Here is a 24675-nt window from a genome sequence, read left to right as displayed (position 1 = left end):
TCTTTCTCCTAGATTCCTCAATATTAAAAAAAACTGTACAAAGAAGCAATTTCATTGGTCAAGAGAACAACCATTACTGTGTAATAAGTGCCTACATTCATGGAACATGATTAAAGTGCCAAACTTCAAATTCTTAAACTCCCACTATTACTTTACATTTGCTTTTGTCCCATGTACGAATGGCTATATGACTGTTCAGGCTTATTTTAAGTTAGAATATGGGAGTTAGTGCTGAATAAAGCATGAGGCATGAAGTGTTTTATTTCCCTTGCTCCTGTATAAAGCATGCTGGAGCATTCATTACAACTTCAATAAGAGATTGTTATGCTGGAAAAGTAGAAAAGTGGCATCAGCAAGCCAGTATACTGTAAATACTTCATTAACCTTTTCTAATACCAATGGAGCTAATCTAGAAAGTGGTCTGTTGATGCGATGTGTTTATTTTTCCAATGTAACAATCTCTCATTATAATTCTAATGAATACTTCAGCATGCTTTATCTTTGTGCCTCCTCATTATAATAACCAAGAATATTAAAATAATAATACGTTCTACTGTAATGTGAACCTCGTTAATCAAATGTCCTCATCATTAAAAGGAAACACCATTAAATGTACATGTATTGATTCCAGAGTCAGTCACATATTCTGTAAGTGCAAAAGAATTAATAGTATATATATTTCTAACAGCTGAGTTGCTCAAGGTGACTGCAAAGTATAAAGCTTGCCTACTACATACTTCCAGACTGAGTTCATTGTGTGACAGAAACAGTAATCACTCAAACAACCATAGCGATAGTTGGCTGTTTCCTAATCAGCATTCATCGCACAGGTCAGAAAACATATATTGTAAGTTAAACCCTGACTGTTTCTTTTTGATAAAGTACTTCAGCTTTGGGGTCAGGGCTCAAATCCACCCCAGATTGTTGGGACAAAAGGTTATTGATGCCTGTATGGTTCCTGAATGAAATGAGTTTGGGCAGACAAAATGGGGGTAAGTTTAACCTAAAAAAATAGGTGGGGGTTGGGGGGTGGGGGGGGAGGTAGTTAAACTATTAAAAATCTGACTCCCGACCTGAACACGGCTCCAACCCGCCCACTTCCGGTTTTAATGAAGGTAGGACCAGACGAAGGGGGGCGCTTTCAGCCGATCCGCTGCCAGGAGGTGAGCCATCTATGTAAATATTATAATGAGGCTGGCAGCATCTGATTTAACCTCCATTTTGAATTTACCTTTAGCTGGCTGGGTTTTGCATGCCTTGTGAAACCTGCCAGCTAATGCAAGGTGAAGACTCCTGGATCCAGGAGGCAAGTGCACTTATGCATACCTCCTGGATCCAGGCTCCCTACCAAACCCAACCTCCACGATTGGAGTCCCCCAACTAGGCCTCTGATATCCCCCTCCCAGGCCTCCGATCCTTGGCCTCCGATCTCCGTCATGATGCCTCCCCGCTGATCTTCCTTCGTCCCCGCTCTGCCCCCCCCCCCCCCCACCCCTGCTCCGCCCTCTCTCTGCTCCTCCCGGCTTATGATCTTTGCCTCCCGCACGCCCGCACGCCCCCACCCCCCCCACCCCCCCCCCCCCCCCAGGTCAGGTCTCAGAACAAATCGGAGCATTTCCCATCATAAATCGTACTAATTACTGCTGCATGTAATGCATTATGAGATTCAAACTTTCTCAGTGGGGTTCATTTTTTTGGGAAGGGAAAATATAATTCTGAGCTCATGGATGTGAGTACCGGAAAATGAATTATTTTGCCACAACCTTTTACAACATCAGACATTCCTAGTCAGGTAAATGTCTATCAATACTGCTCCAGCAATGTGTCTTGATTTCAGTTTCAGGGAAGTATTAAAGTTATATTTTACATCCCACAGCAGAGGGCCGGATTGTGGATACTTTTTTTGTCCACTAGGAACAAGATTGGGCTGAATTTTAATGGGGAAGGCAGGTTGGGAGTAGAGTGGTCAGAGGGCTCCAGGGCAGTCGGGAAACCCAGGCAATGTACAGACAAAAATAAGCTAATGTAAGAATAAAAGTCTTTAGTAATGATAAAATTGATTCTATATATATATATATATATATAAATGTTAAAAGTGTAGATTATATGGAAAGGCTGCAGTGTTGAAAGATACAAAATGGATGACTTCCCCAAGTCCCCAAACTCCATGGCTTTGAAACTCACCAAACTAGAAAAGATGTTAATTGGAAAGCCATTAACCTAATCAAGGAATGGCACCCGGCCTCCAGATAGACACATGTATGAGGAGAAGCCAATCAGGAATGATCCTGTAACCAAGACCCAATCCTGATGCTTCCTGAGAAACAATGGCCTTAAGGGGTATAATAAGTCAAACCAAAGATTGTTAGATCTCTTCTTCTCTCTTTTCTTAAGCACTTGGCAAAAGCAGGACCTTCCTCTGCAGACAAAGAAGCAGGCCGTATGCTTTGCCAGAGAAAAGTAAAGTATACCTTCATTGTTATAACATCATTGTATCTGTTGTAACTAAGTCGATCCGTAGGATAGCTGACGACTGCTGATAGATGTGCATGTGTGTGTATGCTTGATAAACAATTCCAAACTGTTTTAAAAGAATCGGTCATGCTGTCAATTTAATGCCAGAGATTTAGAAATCTTACACAGATCATCCTGGAGCTGTGAAAACCATCCATGTCAATTGGATTGGCAATGAGTGGTTAGAATCTTTATGAAAACAATGTTTAGCACGTCTCTTTGTAGAAGGGCGTGCTTCATTTCCTGCAGAATAATATCACGTGCAAATGACATAATAATATGGTCTGACATAATGTACATAATCGTATTATATGTTTTCAACAAATGGGAAGATAGCCAAGAACTTTTTCCACAAAGCCAGTGTTCCTTCATGGCATAAACTGTTACTAATCTGGTCTGCTGGACTCAGTACTCTAAGAAAGATCTGTAATGGATTAGGAAATTCATCACTAACAGTAGTCAGAAATATGCCTTTTATTTAGAATTGATAGTCTTTACATTTTTTACGGTACTTCTTTAGCGACTCAATTTGCTTACTTAAACGTGAATATATTGTAGTCAACATAATTGGAAAACACAAGCTGGGTCTGAAATATTTGTCATAACAGCAATAACAATTTTGCCATATTGAAAGTAAAGTTGAAACCTGTGCTGTGAGTAAATCACTTAGCAGTACACGGCTTTTTAAAAATAATTCTTGGTTACAGCGGCCAGCGCAATTAATGGGAAAATTGCATTGACACCAACGTGCCTGCTGTAAGCAATGGGGACTGTACTTTGAATGTGTTTGTTACATTACATTCAAGTTTCAGATATATTGATTCCACTCTGTCTATAAATAACTTTCATCATCATTAGCTACAAAAAGGAACATTTCTTCTCACCCTTCCCCTATCATGTACAACTCTTCGCACAACAAAATATGTGTAAAGTATCCATACAACATATGCCAGTATAAACAGGTGATGCATGGTTTCTGCCTGTAACTCAAGAAGAACCAAGTGGTCCAAGGCCCCTTCCTGGAGGCCTAGGCAATGCAAGTATCTCCTTCCCACGAACAGAAATCTACCCTCCACCCCCCGACACCTGAAGGGAAAGTAGATCAGCATGGGAAGAGAAATAAATGAAATGCAGTCCACCACCCCGAGCAAGGAGTGATGAGCTAATCCTATAACACTGCCAATCCATGTAGCAGAATCCCATTACTTACTTCCTCCCCAACCATAGCCCAAATGATCCTAAGGGCCCATAACTAAACAAATAAATTAATCACTTAAAAGTACACTGCCCCAGCAAGTATATGATCCATGCCAAAAACCTTAATGTATTAATCTATTCATCCAAAATACTGAAGTAACCTTCCATATATAGTCTGTAATAATCTGTACAATGACTTTACAAATATATGTATGCCATTTTATGGATATAAATATATAGGCCCCTATTTTCCATTTGATGGATTTTTGGCACCTGCACATGTTAACATACAATTTTTTTGTGTACGTTCGCAGCAGAAAAAAATCGGGACTTTCGCCAAACAAATATTTGAATTTGGCGCCGCGTTCTGAGAAGTTATCTGGGGGGGGGCGGCGGTGCTTCAAATCCGCGCTAAAAATTGCACGAAAAAAGAAACTTCCTGGTCTGGATCAGACATTTTTAAAGAGCCCTTTGTGATCGGATTATTTTTCCTTTTGTGATCGGATTGTGCTGGCTGGATCTTTCTGCAATTTTGAGCATTAACACCTGCAAAACATGGCTGAGAGGGACGTGGAAGAGGAATTCGAAGGAGGAGAAGGAAGGGACGTTCGATTTCTCCCACACAAAGTGGTATCCCTGGTAGATATCATTGAGAGGAAATGGGATCTGCTGGCAACTCAGGCGGAAAAGCGAAAAAAAGTAAATCCTGCTGTAATGGCTCAACTTTGGGATGATATTGCTGTAGAGTGCAATGCAGTAGCCATCACCCGGAGAATCGGTAGGCATCTGAAAAAGTGGCAGGACTTAGGACAATTAGTTAAAGTAAGTATGCACTGAAATTACATTTGTAAATGTGTGTGTGTGTGTGTGTGTGTGTGTGTGTGTGTGTGTGGCCACCACACAAAAGGATCCTCTCTTTAAAAAGTTCTATTTTCATTTTTGCAGTTGAAGAATGCAAAGTTCAGGAATCATATTGGTGGAGGTCCACCAAGTAAGCTGCAACTGAGTCAGCTGGAACAGAGGATCTCTGTTTTGATTAAAGCTCACCGGAGCTGATCCACCACCAATGTGGACACTGGGCCCAGGTCAAAGAGACAGGGTAAGCCCTGCAATGTGCACTGTGGGTTGGCTAAATACTGCTTGGGCTAGTTAGGCTTTAATGGATGTTTTCGATATGTTTTGCAGCAGCTGCGGGTGAGGAAAACACAGAAGGTGAACCAGAAGGACAAGCAGATGTATCAGCAGAAGTAGCATCCGAAGGACATCCAGTAGAGTCTAGAATTCTGTCCTGATTTTGAGCAGGACAATCAGGATGAAGGCCAGCATGAAGATCCCCCCACTGATAAAATGGTCATATTGGACCTGCAGCCAGTGGAGCCCATGGATCAGGAAGTGTGTCCCAGTGTGGTTCAGCAATGCACACCTGTGAGAGGGATGCCCAATAGGGTCGAGGAGCAAGGCACAGGTGGGAAACAGTGAAGGAGGGTGGAAAGGATAGCTGAACCACAAGCGCAGGTAGACATGATACAGATCATCGGGATGAGTGAGGAGAGTATGTAGCTAACCACTTCGCTCCTGGACACCATGGGTGAAGTGAGGGTAGAAATTGCGGAACTGTCAGGAGAAGTAGCAACACTGTCTGGTGGAATAGGACCACCACTGGCGGGCAGATTAGGGAGGGAATAGTGGATGCATTTAATACAATGTCAGGACAGCTGATGGGGAAATTGTCTGACATACGTGACGGAAATTTGCAGGTAGCTGCTGCAATAAGGGATCACGCCCAGATTGTCATTCAACAACACCAATTGGTGGCATCAACTGCTGCCACTCAAATCATCCCCAGACCAACTTCAGGGACTGTGCCGCAGGGTGATCCACAGCTTGAAAAAGAAGATGAAGACGAACCCAGGCCTTCTACAGAGGTATCTACTAGGTCTGCCCCTGTCCAACTCCACCAACGAAAAACAAAAAAATCTAACCATGGGCTCACGGGGGGTGGGGCCGAGGAAGTCTGCTGCACCAACAGAAGAGGCTACGGGTAGAGGCACCAGAGCAGGCAAGAGAGGCACTACACGCTAGTGGTCATTGAATAAGGGGGAGGAGAAATATTTGTATCTTGCTGTTCCTTGTTTTGTTAATAGAAAAGTTTGATACAATAAAGTTTTGTGAATTGAAAATGTTAAAGTTTGCAAGAAGTTTAAAGTTTGATACATGTTAATGGAAAATTTTAAAGTTTGATATTTCTTTATTGAAAAGTAAAATGTTTTATTAAAGTTAAGTACAAATGTACAAATGTATAATAAACATATTCTTTTAATTTAACCAGAATCAGTGCATTATTTTGTGAATTTAACCAACATAAACCAACACAACACAAACAGGTATAAACAGTCAACATGGTGCGACACTATAATCAACTGTAGCCTTCAGGCAAAAAAATGTTCACGGATTAGCCACTGACGCAAGTCTCTAGCAATGGCCCGAGATCCCTTTGGTTATCCCACCCTCCTCCGCCGTCGTCCTGCGGCTTGAGGTGGTTGCTTCTCCTGCTGCTGGTCCTCCTCCTCCTCCTCCTCCTCCTCCTCCTCCTCCTCCTCGTCAGCCTTCTCCAAATCCTCATCCCTCTTTCTCCTCTCAGGAGGATCTTCAATGTCCAGTACCTATCCCCTCATGATGGCCAAGTTATGCAGCATGCAGCACATGACAGTGAACTGAGTGATGTGGTGTGGAGAGTATTGCAGGAAGCCTCATGAGTGGTCCAGGCATCAGAAACGCTGCTTTAAAATGTCAATTGTCCTCTCTATGATGCTCCATGTCATTTTGTGGGACGTATTGTACTGACGCTCTGCCTCAGTGCTGGGTTTGCGTGGGGGGGGCAGGGCTCATAAGCCAGGTGGCGAGCCCATAACCTTTGTCCCCAAGCAACCAGCTCTGCCCTTCTGGTAGCTCTTGAAACATCGCAGATATAATGCTCTCATGTAGGATGAAAGCATCATGGATGCTATCAGGATATTTGGCATCCACTGCCATGATCCGCTGCAGATTGTTGCACACCAGCTCCACATTTAGGAAGTGGAACCCTTTCCTGTTGCGATAAACTTTGGAATCTTCCAAGGGTGCTCTCAAGGCGATGTGGATACAGTAAATGGCACCCTGTGCCTTGGGGAAGCCAGCAATTCTGGAGGACCCCACAGCCCTGTTTCTCATTGCCTGCGTGGTCATAGGGAAAGAGAAGAACTGATCACTTTTGGCAGACAGTGCAGCAGTCGCCTCACAAATGCAGCAATGGGTGGCGTGCTGCAAAATTGAGCATACGTCCCCAGTTGAAGCTTGAAATGATCCCATAGCATAGTACGCAAGTGCCGCTGTTACCTTTATTCTATAGGTAGGGCAGTCCTCCTTCCACTTCTTGGCAGTATGTCTGCCTTGATTAGTTGGCAGATCTTAGTGATGACCTCCTTTCTAAATCGCAGCTTGCAAACGCAGTCTGCCTCACTCAGTTGCAGATATGAGCGCCTCTCCCTATAGACTCGCTGAGGGTAAGGCCTCCTCCCCACCAATCGGTCTCCCTGATATCGGCGTCAAATTATTCGCCGCCTCTGCATGCCATGAATGGCCAACGCCCTTATCACATCAGGCATGTTAAAAATTGGACCCATTATTATTGATATTATGCAGATAAATACTTAAATCACTGACACCTTTCCTCGCCGCTTTGCTCCACAAGGCTGGGTGATGCCCCAGATCGGACCACACCCTGATCTGCGCATGCGTTTGTTTGTTTGTTTGTGCAGTGATTCTCTTGGGTCACCTGTGACAAATGGTGATTTCTAGCTTGCTGCTGTGCCTGTGCACAAAACGTCCCGTTTCGGATGCTGACCGAGCTCGAGCACGGGTCGAGGGAGTGCCGGCCAGGCAGGATCGCAAGCTCGGCCGGACACAAGCACAACAACTCGATGCTCAGCTTCAAAAGCAGCCTGGGCTCTGGTGCTTGCGTCTGGCCGAGCCTGCGACCCTACCCAGCTGGCACTCCCCCGACCCGTGCCCGGAACCTGGCCAGCAACGATTATATTGGGGTGGACAGTCACGATTTGGGTGAAAAAGAACCCAGCAAAGTTATTTCCGTTCTCTTCCTCTGAAAAACTTATACATTTGTTTATTAAATTGTCTCGCACCAAAAACTCGGAAATTACTTTCGAGTTATTTTCAGAGTATCCTGTCAAAAAAAATCCATGCATTTGTACTTTATTTTGTCTTCTTTTGCCTGGTCCCAATGTCCTTTTGCGCGCTGCGCAGATTTCCTGAAATTCACTGGTGGTTTTTATTTTTCGAGGATTTTTGGCAGTGTGCGCTGTGCTGAAAAGAATCGTGGATGGCCAAAATCGCTTAACTGCACAAAAACGGCGCCCGAGCCTGTTTTCACTCATGCCTGCGGTAAAAATTTTTAAACTGGCACACATGGTCTGCGCCAGTGTACAAACGTTGTAGAAAATTGGAAAGTGAGGATTTGACACCAAAAAACGTTTGGACACTAAAAAATGGTGCATAATCGTGGTGAAATTAGGGGCCATATTAACGAAATACATAGGAGGTAAATAAGTGTTTAAGATCTTATTATAGTTAAATCTTAATGAAAAACATATTTGTCAAGAATTATTATTTTTGGATCATGGGTACAGTATTCTTGGATCTGGAATTTTGTACTGTGTGAGTTAGGAATATTGTGCATTGGAATTCGATGTTTGGCTCACATTATGCATTTGTTTGTAATTTATTGCACAACATTTTATTAGGTCTGATTAACAGATAACATTGTGGCCCTCCATAGTGAACTATAAATTGTACATTCTTATAATTAGATTTTCACTTTATAATTAGAACCCAAAATAGTAACCTTTAATTAATAGAAAGGTTCAGCGGTGGCAATGAATCTTAAAACTTTTAACACACTTTAACTATCACTATTATTGCTCACAGCTACGATTTCATGAGACTGTGCTTGAAATGTTATAATAGATTGGTAGCAGCAGCTGAATTATTAAAGAAGTATATGCTGCAGAATTATTATAATCAATGATGGACAGGAAAAGGCCCTCTGGCCAATCCAGTCTGTCCCACACACTTACATTACCTTGTTCGAGATTACAGTACCCACCCGACACAGTGAGTGTGGGCTGGAGATTACCCTACACACCCGACACAGTGAGTGAGTGTGGGCTGGAGATTACCCTACACACCCGACACAGTGAGTGAGTGTGGGCTGGAGATTACCCTACACACCCGACAGAGTGAGTGAGTGTGGGCTGGAGATTACCCGACACACCCGACACAGTGAGTGTGGGCTGGAGATTACCCTACACACCCGACACAGTGAGTGAGTGTGGGCTAGAGATTACCCTACACACCCGACACAGTGAGTGTGGGCTGGAGATTACCCTACACACCCGACACAGTGAGTTTGGGCTGGAGATTACCCTACACACCCGACACAGTGAGTGAGTGTGGGCTGGAGATTACCCTACACACCCGACACAGTGAGTGAGTGTGGGCTGGAGATTACCCTACACACCCGACAGAGTGAGTGAGTGTGGGCTGGAGATTACCCGACACACCCGACACAGTGAGTGTGGGCTGGAGATTACCCTACACACCCGACACAGTGAGTGAGTGTGGGCTGGAGATTACCCTACACACCCGACACAGTGAGTGTGGGCTGGAGATTACCCTACACACCCGACACAGTGAGTTTGGGCTGGAGATTACCCTACACACCCGACACAGTGAGTGAGTGTGGGCTGGAGATTACCCTACACACCCGACACAGTGAGTGAGTGTGGGCTGGAGATTACCCTACACACCCGACACAGTGAGTGAGTTTGTGCTGGAGATTACCCTACACACCCGACACAGTGAGTGAGTGTGGGCTGGAGATTACCCTACACACCCGACACAGTGAGTGAGTGTGGGCTGGAGATTACCCTACACACCCGACACAGTGAGTGAGTGTGGGCTGGAGATTACCCTACACACCCAACCATGCTGTGATTTCCTAAGAGAGTTGAAAAACCAGATAAAAACCTAGGCCAATTTGGGGGGAAAAAAAGCTATAAAATTCATTTCCGATCCCCCCATGGCGATTGAAACTAGTCCACTAATAGATTACACTATCTTAAATGTTATAAAGTAAGGGTATTCATACATTTGCCTTCCTGAGCCGTATAAGTGTATACCATGTGGCTTTGGAAGCAATATATACATCTGGGATTTCTGTGGAGCTTGACCCAATCTCTCACTATAACTTGAGCAGAGATTTCAGAGAAACAGTGCTAACAGCCATTTATCATTTCTCTGGGATTTCTTCCAATCTTCTTCTGTCAGATGATCAGGGGAACCCCAGTGGAAATTCTGTTCTATAAAGTTTAACTCCAAGTTGCCATTAATTTTCACATATCACGAGTTGCTGATACTATCAGATCTTGATGCGCTGAGTTAGGATTTTTCCACTACCGGGACAACGACACTATAAATAGTTCTTTCCAATCCTCGGGGGTCACAAAATTTGAACAGTACAAACTAGCAAGTAAGAATTAAGCACATCAAGGACGAAAGTGCGTTGACTTTGAGAGCCAATTGACAGAGCTCAGGGACTGCATGTAGCCATCAGTCTACAGGTTAGACACACTTGTTATACAGGGGTGGTCTCTGGCATATTTACCTCTGCAGCCAAAGGTATCTGAATAAACAGATGAATAACACTGTTAGAATGGGTGAAAAATTCTGTTTCTACTAAATCTTACTCCCATTGGAAGATAACTAAAAAGATGAAGAAAAAATTATTTGTTAAGGTCTTGTAAAATGTGAAACAATAGAAACTCCTGCTGAATTGTGCAGGAAGGGAGTTACAATGGATCACTGGACACCAATTCCGATTTGTTGAATGTCAGAGGAGAGGAAGATGTTTAAGCATCATGAGAGAACTAACACAAATGAATATTAGAGAAGTTTTGAATCAGCATCATAGGTGCAATTTCATCTGGTCCCAGCTAACGGGCCTCATCAATATAACCAGATAGCTCCTGTGTTGTTGGGAGTTAACACGTTACTGAATTTAACTGAATAGCAACATCATAAAGAAAGACTTGCATTTATATAACGTCTTTCACGACCACCGGACGTCTCAAAGCGCTTTACAGCTGTTATGCATGTAACTATGTAATACTTGCCACCAGAGGGTGCGACTGTTGGAGTCCTAAAGGTCACCTGCACACATATGCAGGGCCAGTATAAAAGGTTGGCTGCCATGTTGTTTAGGCACTCTGGAGTTGTAATGAAGAAGACTAAGGTCACACTAAGTTAACTCACAGTACTCAGCCTCGTGGAGTTCTTCTATACACAACAATTGCCGACGAGTAACAGAATACGAACCTTCACGCAACCATGGCTGCCGTTGGAATATTAGAGAGATTCGTAGAGGGTGATGATTGGGAAGCCTTCGTCGAGCATCTCGACCAGTACTTCGGGCCAACGAGCTGGAGGGAGACACTAACGCAGCCAAGCACAAGGCGGTTCTCCTCACGGTCAATGGGCCTAAAATATATGGTCTCATCAAGAAGATGCTCGCACCGACAAAACCAGCGGTGAAGGAATATACAGAGTTGTGCACACTGGTTCGAGACTACCTGAAGCCGAAGGAGAGTATCCTCATGGCCAGATATCATTGTTACACGCACCATCGCTCCAGGGGCCAGGACGTGGTGGATTATATTGCCGATCTGAGAGGCCTCGCAGGACCTTGCGATTTTGGAGCTGCGTTGGGGCAAATGCTGCGGGACTTTTTCATGCTGGGCATCAGCCACGAGGTCATTCTTCGAAAGCTGGCTGCCAAAACCCTAGACCTGAATAGGGCCATCGCGATCGCGCAGACAAGCATGGCCATGGACGATAACACCAAACAAACAGATATCTTCTCAACATCGAAGCTCACTGGCAAGTACTGTGCATAAAATAACATCGCTAGCAGGCCAAACTGCATATGGCAGGGCCTATACGTCTGCGGCTGCAAGATCTCTGAAGACTCAGAGTCCGCCATCGAGGGTGAATGTGAATCCATTAGCACCATGTTGGCGCTGCAGGTAATCAGCGGGCCCATCAATGTCGATTCAAGCACTACGTGTGCAAAGGCTGCGCAACGATGGGACACCTCCAGCGAATGTGCAAATGTGCTTCGACATACAACGTGGCAGAGGATGATCGATCTGGCGTGGATCATGCAATACAGGCAAGTCAACCCGAGGAAGAAGTGTATGGGGTACATACCTTCACCACCAAGAGCCCTCCTATAATGCTGAAAGTCAAATTAAATGGAGTTCCAGTATCCATGGAGATGGACGTGGGTGCGAGTCAGTCAATAATGAGTCAGAAGGCTTTCGAGAAACTGTGGGGCAATAAAGCACAAAGGCCCAAACTGAGCCTGATGAATGCAAAGCTGCATACCTACACCAAAGAGCTCATACCAGTCATTGGAAGTGCGGCAGTGAAGGTATCGTATAATGGAGCTGTGCATGACCTATCATTGTGGATTGTTCTAGGCAATGGCCTAACGCTGTTCGGCAGAAGCTGGCTAGAAAAGATTAGATGCAATTAGAATGACATCAAAGCACTATCTTCAGTGGATGATGCCTCATGTGCTCAAGTGCTGAGCAAGTTTCCCTCACTATTTGATCCAGGCATCGGCAACTTCACAGGCACCAAGGTACAGATCCATCTAGGCCCCAATGCACGGCCCGTCCATCACAAGGCTCGGGCGGTTCCATACATGATGAGAGAGAAAGTCGAGATCAAACTGGACAGATTCCAATGCGAAGGAATCACATCGCCAGTCGAGTTCAATGAGTGGGCCAGTCCAATTGTTCCCGTGTTGAAAAGCGATGGCACGGTCAGAATCTGCGGAGACTACAAGGTAATGATTAACCGAGTCTCACTACAGGACCAGTACCCGCTGCCCAAGGTGGTGACCCATTCGCAACTTTAGCCCAGGGGGAAGTCGCTCAACAAGTTGGACCTAACATCTGCCTACATGACACAGGAGCTGGCTGAATCTTCGAAAAGACTGACGTGCATCAACACTCACAAAGGGCTGTTTATATACCACAGGTGCCCTTTTGGAATTCGCTCGGCTGCAGCCATTTTCCAGAGAAACATGGAGAGTTTGCTGAAATCTGTTCCGCGCACCGTTGTGTTTCAAGACGACATCCTGATCACTGGTTGTGACACCATCAAACATCTACAGAATCTGGAAGAGGTTCTAAGTCACCTAGACAGAGTGGGACTCATGCTGAAACGCTCCAAGTGTGTTTTTCTGGTGTCAGAAGTCGAATTTTTGGGGAGAAAGACTGCAGCAGACGACATTAGGCCCACGGACTCAAAGACAGAGGCCAACAAGAATGCACCCAGACCACAGAATGTGATGGAGCTGCGTTCGTTCCTGGTACTCCTCAACTATTTTGGTAACTTTCTACCCGGGTTGAGCACATTGTTAGTAACTTTGCACATGTTGCTACGTAAGGGTGATGACTGGGTTTGGGGCAAATCTCAAGACACAGCCTTTGAGAAGGCCAGGAACCTGCTATGTTCAAATAAGTTACTTGTATTCTATGACCCATGTAAACATTTAGTGCTAGCTTGTGAGGCCTCATGGTACGGGGTCGGTTGTGTGTTATAGCAAGCCAATGTATCGGGCAACCTCCAGCCGATTGGATAAGCGTCTAGACGTCTGTCTAAGGCGGAGAGAGCTTCTAGTATGGTCAAGAAAGAGGCGTTAGCATGTGTATATGGAGTTAAGAAAATGCACCAATACCTATTTGGACTTCGGTTTGAGCTTGAAACTGATCACAAGCCACTCATTTTGCTGTTTTTAGAGAGCAAAGGAATAAATACCAATGCTTTGTCCCGCATTCAAAGATGGGCACTAACATTATCCGCTTATGACTATGTTATCTGCCACAGACTAGGCACTGAAAACTGTGCCGATGCTCTCAGCCGGCTGCCATTACCCACCACTGGGGTTGAAATGGCGCAGCCCGCAGACTTGCTACTGGTCATGGATGCTTTTGAGAGCAAGGGGTCACCTGTCACAGCTCGCCAGATCAGGACCTGGACCAGCCAGGATCCTGTGCTATCATTAGTAAAGAGTTGCGTCCTAAATGGGAGCTGGTCGGCCGTTCCCGGGGAAATGCAAGATGAAATTAAGCCATTTCACCGACGCAAAGATGAAATGTCCATCCAGTCGGATTGTCTCTTATGGGGTAATCGCGTGGTTTTACAAAAAAAAGGCAGGGAAACGTTTATACGCAACCTACACAGTACCCACCCAGGCATTGTCATGATGAAGGCAATTGCCAGGTCACATGTTTGGTGGCCCGGCATTGACTCGGACTTGGACTCGGACTCGCAACTGAGCAATGCACCAAGGGAGGCTCCACTGAGTCTGTGGTCATGGCCCTCCAAAGTGTGGTCCAGGATCCACCTGGATTTTGCCGGCCCCTTTCTAGGAAAGATGTTTTTAGTAGTTGTGGGCACTTACTCCAAATGGATTGAATGCATAATCATGTCATCCAGCACGTCCACAGCCACCATTGAAAGCCTCCGGGCCATGTTTGCGACCCATGGCTTGCCTGATGTCCTTGTCAGCGTCAATGGACCGTGTTTCACCAGCTCGGAATTCAACGAGTTTTTGACCCGCAATGATATCAAGCATGTCAGATCTTCTCCGTTTAAGCCCGTGTCTAACAATCATGCGGAGCGGGCAGTCCAAACAATCAAGCAGAGCATGAAATGCGTGACGGACGGCTCCCTGCAGACCCGCTTGTCTCGCATTCTGCTCAGCTACCGGACACGACCCCACTCGCTCACCGGGGTTCCCCGGCAGAATTGTTAATGAAGAGAGCCCTCAAAACCAGGCTCTCCCTAGTTCACCCGGATCTTAATGATCACGTAGAAACCCGGCGACACCGGCAGAACATATACCACGATCGCGCGGCTGTTTCACGTGTCTTTGATGTAAATGACCATGTGTTTGTCCTGAAATACGGTCATGGTCCCAAGTGGTTTGTTGGCACTGTTTTAGTGAAGGAAGGGACTAGGGTCTTTATAATCAAACTGTTAAATGGCCAAACATGCAGAAAGCTTTTAGATCAGACCAAATTGCGATTTACTGACAACCAGGAACAACTTGAAGAGGACATCACCATCGACGATCCACCAACACACACCCAACCAACAATCGACCTCGCTGTCAATCACGAGGATGAACCCACCGTTCCTGACAGTCCGGTCAGACCAGCCGTGGTGCAGTGCAGCAAAGGTCTGGCCAACTCACACTGCTGCCATGTCGCCCAAGACATGCTTCAGGAGGTCTGTGTTATATATGCAGACTATAGATATACTCTCTGTGTAGTTACTGTATAGTTGCATAAGATGGAGTTTTGTTACCTGACGTACTATCAATAAGGTTTACACTGTGTATAAACTATGCTGGCACTACGAGGGGGTGCAACTGGTGCAGGCCGGGGTTTCCTGCACCTGTGGCAGAGGCTGTCCACCAGAGGGCACTGTGATGGGAGACCTGAGGGTCACCTGCATAGGTGTGCAGGGCACAGTATAAAAGGCTGCCCACCAGGCTTGTGCCTCATTCTGGAGTTACGAATAAAGGATCAAGGTCACTACAGTTTGAGTAGAACACATTGCCTCGTGGAATCATTGATAAGTGCATTACAGACATAACATTTGTTGCCACAGTATTTATGTGGCTGGTCCAGTTAAGTTTCTGGTCAATGGTGACCCCAAGGATGTTGATGGTGGGAGTTCAGCAGTGGTAATGCCGTTGCATGTCAAGGGATGGTGGTTAGACTCTTGTTGGAGATAGCCATTGCCTGGCACTTGTGTGGCTTAAATGTTACTTGCCACTTATCAGCCCAACACCTGAATGTTGTCTAGGTTTTGCTGCATGTGGGCATGGACTGCTTCATTACCTGAGGAGTTGCGAATGGAACTGAACACTGTGCAATCATCACCGAACATCCTCACTTCTGACCTTATGTTGGAGGGAAGGTCATTGATGAAGCAGCTGAAGATGATTGGGCCGAGGGCACTGCCATGAGGAACTCCTGTAGCGATGTCCTGGGGCTGAGATGATTGACCTTCAATAACCACAACTTTCTTCCTTTGTGCGAGGCATGACTCCAGCCAGTGGAGAGTTTTCCCCCTGATTCCCATTGACTTCAGTTTTACTAGGGCTCCTTGATGCCACAGTCGGTCAAATGCTGCCTTGATATCGAGGGCAGTCACTCATACCTCACCTCTGGAATTCAGCTCGTTTGTCCATGTTTGGACCAACGCTGTAATGAGGTCTGAATCCGAGTAGTTCTGGCAGAACCCAAGCTGAGCATCGGTGAGCAGGTTATTGGTGAGTAAGTGCCACTTGATAGCTTCCATCTTCCATCACTTTGCTGATAATTGAGAGTAGACTGATGGGGCGGTAATTGCCCATATTGAATTTGTGCTGCTTTTTGTGGGCAGACATACCTGGGCAGTTTTCCACATTTTTGTCGGATAGATGCCAGTGTTGTAGCTGTACTGGAACAACGTGGCTAAAGGCGTGGCTAGTTCTGCAGCACAAGTCTTCAGCACGACAGCTGGGACGTTGTCAGGGCCCATAGCCTTTGCTGTATCCAGTGCGCTCAGCCACTTCTTGATATCACATGGAGTGAATCGAATTGGCAGAAGACTGGCTTCAGTGATGGTGGGGATGTCAGGCGGAGGCCGATATGGATCATCCACTTGGCGCTTCTGGCTGAAGTTGGTTGCAAATGCTTCAGCCTTGTCTATTGCACTCGCGTGCAGGGCTCTGCCATCATTGAAGATGGGGATATTCATGGAGCCTCCTCCTCCCAATAGTTGTTTAATTGTCCACTACCATTCATGACTGGATGTGGCAGGACTGCAAATCTTTGATCTGATCTGTTGATTGTAGGATCGCTTCGCTCTCTCTACAGCATATTGCCTCTGCTGTTTAGCATGCATGTAGTCCTGTGTTGCAGCTTCTCCAGGTTGGCAACTCATTTTTGGATACACCTGGTGTTGCTGCTGACCTGCTCTTCTGCACTCCTCATTGAACCAGGTTCGTCCCCTGGCTTGATTGTAAAGGTATGCTCGGCCATGATATTACAGATTGTGGTGGAGTACAATTCTGCTGCTGCTGCTGCTGATGGACCACAGCGCCTCCTGGATGTCTATTTTGAGTTGCTAGATCTGCTCTGAATCTATCCCATTTAGCACAGTAGTAGTGCTACACAACACGATGGAGGGTGCCCTCAGTGTGAAGATGGGACTTAGTCTCCACAATGACTGTGTAGTGATCACAATGCTGTCATGGACAGATGCATCTGCGACAGGTAGATTGGTGAGAACGAGGTCAAGTAGGTTTTTCCCTTGTTTTGGTTCTCTGAACCACCTGCCACAGGCCCAGTCTGGCAGCTCTGTCCTTCAGGACTCAGCCAGTTCAGTCAGTAGTCGTGGAGCTACCAAGCCACTCTTGGTGAAGGAAATTGAACTCTCTCGCACAGAGTAAATTCTGTGCCCTTGCTACCCTCAGTGGTCCTTCCAAGTGATATTCAACATGGAGGAGTACTGATTCATCAGCTGAGAGAGGGCGATACCTTGACCTGAGACTTCATGGGATCTGGAGTCAATGTGGAGTACTCCCAGAGCTACTCCCTCCCGACTGTATACCACTGTACCACCACCTCAGTTGGGTCTGTCCTGCCGCTGGGACAGGACTTACCCAGGGATGGTGATGGAGGAGTCTAGGACATTGGCTTGATCATCCGTCAGTTTGATGCTTGACCAGACTGTGGGACTGCTCCCCAATTTTGACATAAGTCCCCAGATGTTGCTGAGGAGGACTTTGCAGGGTCAACTGGGTTACGGTGCCGAGGTCGATGCTGGGTGGTCCGTCTGGTTTTTATTCTTATCATTGTTTTCTGTAGCGGTTTGTTACAACCAAGTGGCTTGCTAGGCCATTTCAGAGGGCAGTTAAGAGTTAACCACAGTGCTGTGGGTCTGGAGTCACATCTCGGCCAGACCAGATTTCTTTCCCTAAAGGACATTGGTGAACCAGATGGGTTTTTAACGACAATCCGCTAGGTACATGGTCACCATTACTGATACTAATCTTTGTAGTCCAGATTTATTTAATTAACTGAATTTAAATTCCGCAGCTGCTTTGGTGGGATTTGAACTCATGGATCATTAGTCCAGGCCTCTGGATTACTAGTCCAGTAACATAACGTCTATGCTATTGTTCCACTCGTGCTGATAATTACAAGATTTAACTTTCTGTGGTGAGTTTAATGGGCAATTAATGTGCAAATGCAATGACGTCATGAAATCATGGGGAGGTTAAGTGTGAGATGTTGTTTTTGCAAAGCTAATAGCAGAGGCACAAATGGGTCAGCAAGTTGTTCTGATTCACAATTCACGATGCATTTCTTCCCCGCCACAAGTTACTGGCCAGTTTGTGCATTAATAATGGCGAGAATCGTTCAAACGTAGTTATTCGTTTAGCAAAACCTGGCCCATTATATTAATCTGCCATTTTTATGCCACGAGATTGGTGAATTTCTGCATTATACTCTGCCCTCCTTCTAATTTCTCCCCGAACTGAGGGAGGCATCTTGTGAAGGGTTACTTGATGATAGAAACATAGAAACATAGAAAATAGGTGCACGAGTAGGCCATTCGGTCCTTCGAGCCTGCACCACCATTCAATATGATCATGCAACTTCAGTATCCCATTCCTGCTTTCTCTCCATACCCCTTGATCCCTTTAGCCATAAGGGCCATATCTAACTCCCTTTTGAATATATCTAACGAACTGGCCTCAACAACTTTCTGTGGTAGAGAATTCCACAAGTTCACAATTCTCTGAGTGAAGAAGTTTCTCCTCATCTCGGTCCTAAATGGCTTACCCCTTATCCTTAGACTGTTACCCCTGGTTCGGGACTTCCCCAACATCGGGAACATTCTTCCTGCATCTAACCTGTCCAATTCCGTCAGAATTTTATATGTTTCTATGAGAACCCCTCTCATTCTTCTAAAATCCAGTGAATATAAGCATAGTCGATCCAGCTTTCTTCATGTGTCAGTCCTGCCATCCCAGGAATCAGTCTGGTGAACCATTGCTGCACTCCCTCAATAGCAAGAATGTCCTTCCTCAGATTAGCAGACCAAAACTGTAAACAATATTCAAGGTGTGGCCTCACCAAGGCCCTGTACAACTGTAGTAACACCTCCCTGCTCCTATATTCAAATCCTCTTTCTATGAAGGCCAACATGCCATTTGCCTTCGTCACTGCCTGCTGTACCTGCATGCCAACTTTCAATGACTGATGTACCATGACACACAGGTCTCATTGCACCTCCCCTTTTCCTAATCTGTCACCATTCAGATAATATTCTGCCTTTCTGTTTTTGCCACCAAAGTGGATAAGCTCACATTTATGTACATTATACAGCATTTGCCATGCATTTGCCCACTCACCTAACCTGTCCAAGTCATCTTGCAGCCTCTTAGCATCCTCCTCACAGCTCACACTGCCACCTAGCTTAGTGTCATCTGCAAACTTGGAGATATTACATTCAATTCCTTTGTCTAAATCATTAATGTATATTGTAAATAGCTGGAGTCTCAGCACTGAACCTTGCGGTACCCCACAAGTCACTGCCTGCCTTTCTGAAAAGGACCCGTTTATTCCTACTCTTTGCTTCCTGTCTGCCAACCAGTTCTCTGTCCACGTCAATACATTACCCCCAATACCACATGCTTTAATTTTGCACACTAATCTCTTGTGTGGGACCTTGACAAAAGCCTTATGAAGCCTTTGAAAGCCTTTGAAAATCCAAATACATTAGTTACCCTCCAATCCATAGGAACTGATCCAGGGTCTATAGAATGTTGGAAAATGATCACCACTGCATCCTCTATTTCTAGGGCCACTTCCTTAAGTACTCTGGGATGCAGACTATCAGGTCCTAGGGATTTATCGGCCTTCAATCCCATCAATTACCTGTACACAATTTCCTGACTAATAAGGATTTCCTTCAGTTCCTCTTTCTTGCGAGACCCTCGGTCCCCTAATATTTCCGGAAGATTATTTGTGTCTTCCTTAGTGAAGACAGAAACCAAAATATTTGTTCAATTAGTCTGCCATTTCTTTGTTCCCCATTGTAAATTCACCTGATTCTGATTGCAAGGAACCTACATTTGTCTTCACTAATCTTTTTCTCTTCACATATCTATAGAAGCTTTTGCAGTCAGTTTTTATGTTCCCTGCAAGCTTACTCTCATATTCTATTTTCCCCCTCCTAATTAAATTCTTTGTCCTCCTCTACTGAATTCTAAATTTCTCCCAGTCCTCAGGTTTGCTGCTTTTTCTGGCCAATTTATATGCCTCTTCCTTGGATTTAACACTAACAGTTTCCCTTGTTAGCCATGGTTGAGCCACTTTCCCTGTTTTATTTTTACGCCAGACAGGGATGTACAATTGTTGAAGTTCATCCATGTGATCTTTAAATGTCTGCCATTGCCTATCCACCGTCAACCATTTAAGTATCATTTGCCAGTCTATCCTAGCCAATTCACGTCTCATACCATTGAAGTTACCTTTCTTTAAGTTCAGGACCCTGGTCTCTGAATTAACTGTGTCACTCTCCCTCTTAATAAAGAATTCTACCACATTATGGTCACTCTTCCCCAAGGGGCCTCGCACAATAAGATTGCTAATTAATCCTCTCTCATTACATAACACCCAGTCTAGGATGGTCAGCTCTCCAGTTGGTTCCTCGATATATTGGTCTAGAAAACCATCCCTTATACCCCCCAGGAAATCCTCCTTCACCGTATTGCTACCAGTTTGGTTAGCCCAATCAATATGTAGATTAAAGTCACCGTGATAACTGTTGTACCTTTATTGCACACATCTCTAATTTCCTGTTTGATGCCATCCCCAACCTCACTACTACTGTTTGGTGGTCTGTACAGAACTCCCACTAGCGTTTTCTGCCCTTTGGTATTCCGCAGCTCTATCCATACAGATTCCACATCGTCCAAGCTAATGTCCTTCCTTACTATTGCGTTAATCTCTTCTTTAACCAGCAACGCTACCCCACCTCCTTTTCCTTTCGGTCTATCCTTCCTGAATATTGAATACCCCTGGATGTTGAGTTTCCAGCCTTGGTCACCCTAGAGCCATGTCTCCGTAATCCCAATTACATCAAATCCGTTAACAGCTATCTGCGCAGTTAATTCATCCACCTTATTGCGATAGAGAATAGCCACTGAAGTTACCATATCTCTCAACTGCTCCTGTGCTGTTTCATATATGAAGATATGTTCTCCTGAGATCCACAGTGTGTTAAACAGTGCACTTTTATTAGGACTTGGAATCCTTCACTCGTGGTTGTCAGTGAGCATTCTCTAAATGGATCAAACCAACCCTTGGCAGCTCATCAGTTTTTTGGCGCCAAAGCCTCCATTGCGGAAATTCTCTTACTGCTGCGCTTCTGGCCTCTGTTCTGTGGTCACCACTGTAACTGCTGCTGATACTTCCTGCACAATGTCAGGACTACAGTGCTAACAACTTTTTGTCCACCGCTTGCACTGCCACGTAGATGGAGACAAGTACCAGCTCATCATGGTCTATGTATTGTAACACCTCTGTAGTAACCTAGACCTGCTAAACACTTGATCAAAGTCAGACGATGATGGGCTTTAAGTACACTTGATCTCTGCCCGGCATCTGTTGACACCTCATATGTTCAATTACATACATAGAATCTATAGCGCGGAAACAGGCCATTCAGCCCAACGGGTCTATGCCAGTGTTCATACTCCATATAAGCCTCCTTCCAGTCTCATTACCTCTTACTATCCTGCCCCCTTATCCCTCTATTGACTTCTCTTTCAGGAATCCATCAAGCCTTCCCTCAAATGATTCACAACTATATACTTCAACCACTCCATGTGGTAGCGAGTTCCACATTTTCACCACTCTCTGTGTAAAGAATTTTCTTCTAAATTCTTCATTTAATCTGTTAGTGGCTATCTTATATTTATTCCCCCTTGTTCTGGAGTCACGCCTCTTTGAGGCCTTAGTACGTGTACCTTTTGCTTCATCCTGGACCAGTTAATGGAACTTAAACTGCAAATCATCCAATATCTAAATATTATAGTTCTTTCTATGGTGTTCACCTCGTCCAACCTGAGTAGGTCCAAAGCTTTGCAAAGCCATGCTCCATATTAGCATTCTAAGTGTATTCAAAAGCAGTTAAAGGTGTCTCCCTGTGAAGGTCCACAAGCTGTGCAATTCTTACCCTCCTACTGTGTGTGAGAGTCTGGCCGTTATCAGGGTCTGGATTAAGACACAATGGGGTAGATGTCATGCGTTTAAAATGTCAAAAAGCTCATTGGTGGTCTGTGCTGGAGGTAAAATGTAAAATGGCAGCGAATTACTTTTGCTACCAGCAACACTTCCTCTCCACAGGCAGATGCAGCAAAATTGCTTCTAGTGCCGATATGTCAAACACAGACGTGCCTCTAATAACACGTGTGCTATCAGATCCAACAGTATGAGATAAATGGGATATGAGATCAGTAGCATTTACTTTACTGCAGACCAGAGATTTTCATTCCAGCAAGGATGAGTTAACAGTGATATAAGGTGCTCCAAAAGCATTCTGCTTCTTACAGGCATGCAGAGCATATCAAAGGCTCAGTCCCATGTAAGACTAGCAGCCTGTTTGCACCACACTTATACAACAACCATACCAATAGATTTAGTAGGGTGAGATTGTGTACTGGACTAATATTAATCTTAGAGGTTTACAAAACACAATTTTTGAGTGTGGTGGGGTGGAGCCTCAGTGGCCTCATTCCAGCACTAGCTTTGCTGCGTAAATTATTGCGATGAGAGGTAAGTAACAAGTTAACCATGTCAGCTCTCGTCCCAAGCCCAATATACCCTCAATTCAAAGTTCGTAGTTGTTGAGAAACATGATTTTATAAAACAACAGCTATGATTATCAATTCCAAAATATAGGAAAAGGATCATTCCAGTTCACTCTATTAAAACTCACCAAAGGGACTGATTAAAACCTCACTCAGAAAAATGTGATTCCAAACCACAGTTCCAGAAGCTTTCCAACACTTAATATATTTTTCAGAACTAGCCAATATTTCCAGAATGTAGTACTTCCAAATGTCAACATAGCCTTATAGAATAAGCAACTGATCTCTAGCATGTCCAAAGATTATTATTTAAGAGGGGTTTGTAATTTAAGCCATTAGCAAATAAAGTACAGTTTTCTCACAATTTTTAGAAAATAGTTGACAACTTCCAAACAATGACTGTGTCTTTCTGGGGTACAAATACAGTGAGGTAGAAATCTGTCTCGGATGGTGGCGCAACACAGGTGTTCTAGGATTGGCCACCCGTTATACGCAGTGCCTGGTATTTCATTCCATTGCCTGAAATGGAACTGAATATCAGGCGCTGCGTATAAGGGGCGGCCAATCCGATACCGCCCATTTTGTGCCACCGCCCGAGGTGGATTTCTAACCCAGTTTCTAAACATTTTTTTTTTCATTTACTTATTAAAATATATTTTCAGTCAGCTGAAATCAACTGGAGCTAATACTTATGCAGGATTAATTCAATCACTGTAGATTCTACTTATTCAGCCCATAGCATGAAATGATCTAGCTTCACAAAGTTCACTACAAACTAATTTTGCAGCTCTTTTCACAAACAACCATAAACTTCTCACAAAAAACCAAAAAAAATCTCAGCAGGTGCCTTTAAACTGGCATTTCATTCTTGCTGGCATCCTTGTCGTACATCCCCATTCATTTCACAGCCGTCACTTGGTGCAAAAATTACAGAAGTTACAGCAGATAGCTTTGAAAAACAGGAGTTAAAACAAAGTCTTTTCAGCAGCCCAGAACAATCTTTAAATAAATTCCCAAACTGAGATTAATTTGGCCGACTTCATAAACTTCAGACTTAATAGTTCCGTAGACTACATGATTACCATAACAAGTCAGAAGTTAACTGAACTCAGATTGTGAAACAAACTTTCAAAACAGTTGTAAAAGAAAGTTCTGTACTTACAGGATAACAGTCTGCGGTGCTACTTTGGGAATGTGATCCAGCATTAAATGCATACAGCGGACAGTAGTTCTGAAGCACAGACACCGGCTTGGGCAGGAGGAGAGTGCAGGGAAGAGGAGAAAGAAAACAGTTACGAAAAGGAAACATTTGCGTCCCATCCTGAGAGAGATCAGAGCAGTGGCAGTGCCTGGAGCTGCAGAATCTGAACTGAAAGAGTGAGTGGGGTCTGGGCAAGTTTAACTCAGCCTGAGCATCCAATCAGACCACAACCAGGATCATATTACAGCGCAGGGAGCAGAAAGAATCCAGCAACTTTATCCACAAAACATTGCCAGGATTAGGGTAGTCCTAATGCTGGGATTTAAAGACACAAAATTACCAGTACAGTTTCTACAAAACAAGGGAAGTGCCAGGGGGATTTTTGGGAGGGACAAGAGATTCACTTCTAAGTGGGATTTGTAAACCAATGTCCTTTATACATCCTACAGTTTATAAACTGTAGAGGATGGAATCTTCAACATTACAAACAAGTCTAAACATTAATTCATCTTTGTATCTAGGATTGTGGATGGAGAACATTAGCCTTTATAAGAAGTTCTTTTCTTATCCCTCTCCTTTTGGCTCTGACCTCAGATACTGTGAAAACATTTTGGAAACTAAAACTGGACAAAGTGCTCTTGATGGAATGTTAACAATGATTGAATATGGTACAAATGTGATACACTCTACCACATTA

The 24675-nt window shown here is 44.6% G+C and overlaps 1 protein-coding gene across 1 annotated transcript in view; it reads right to left on the bottom strand.

The window, feature by feature from the left end:
• LOC139275249 (peroxidasin homolog) overlaps nucleotides 1-24441 on the bottom strand; it is an 813818-nt gene extending 789377 nt beyond the window's left edge. The window contains exon 1 of the mRNA XM_070892453.1: nucleotides 23940-24441. Within this exon, the coding sequence (XP_070748554.1) occupies nucleotides 23940-24097 (158 nt within the window). The 5' untranslated portion in view covers nucleotides 24098-24441. The remainder of the gene's footprint in view (nucleotides 1-23939) is intronic.
• Between the last annotated feature and the right edge of the window lie 234 nt (nucleotides 24442-24675).

This window comes from Pristiophorus japonicus, chromosome 1 (genome assembly GCF_044704955.1).
Source record: "Pristiophorus japonicus isolate sPriJap1 chromosome 1, sPriJap1.hap1, whole genome shotgun sequence".
Lineage (NCBI taxonomy): Eukaryota > Metazoa > Chordata > Chondrichthyes > Pristiophoridae > Pristiophorus > Pristiophorus japonicus.
Note: the sequence above shows the minus strand (reverse complement) of the source record. Positions and strands in the feature narration are given on the sequence as shown.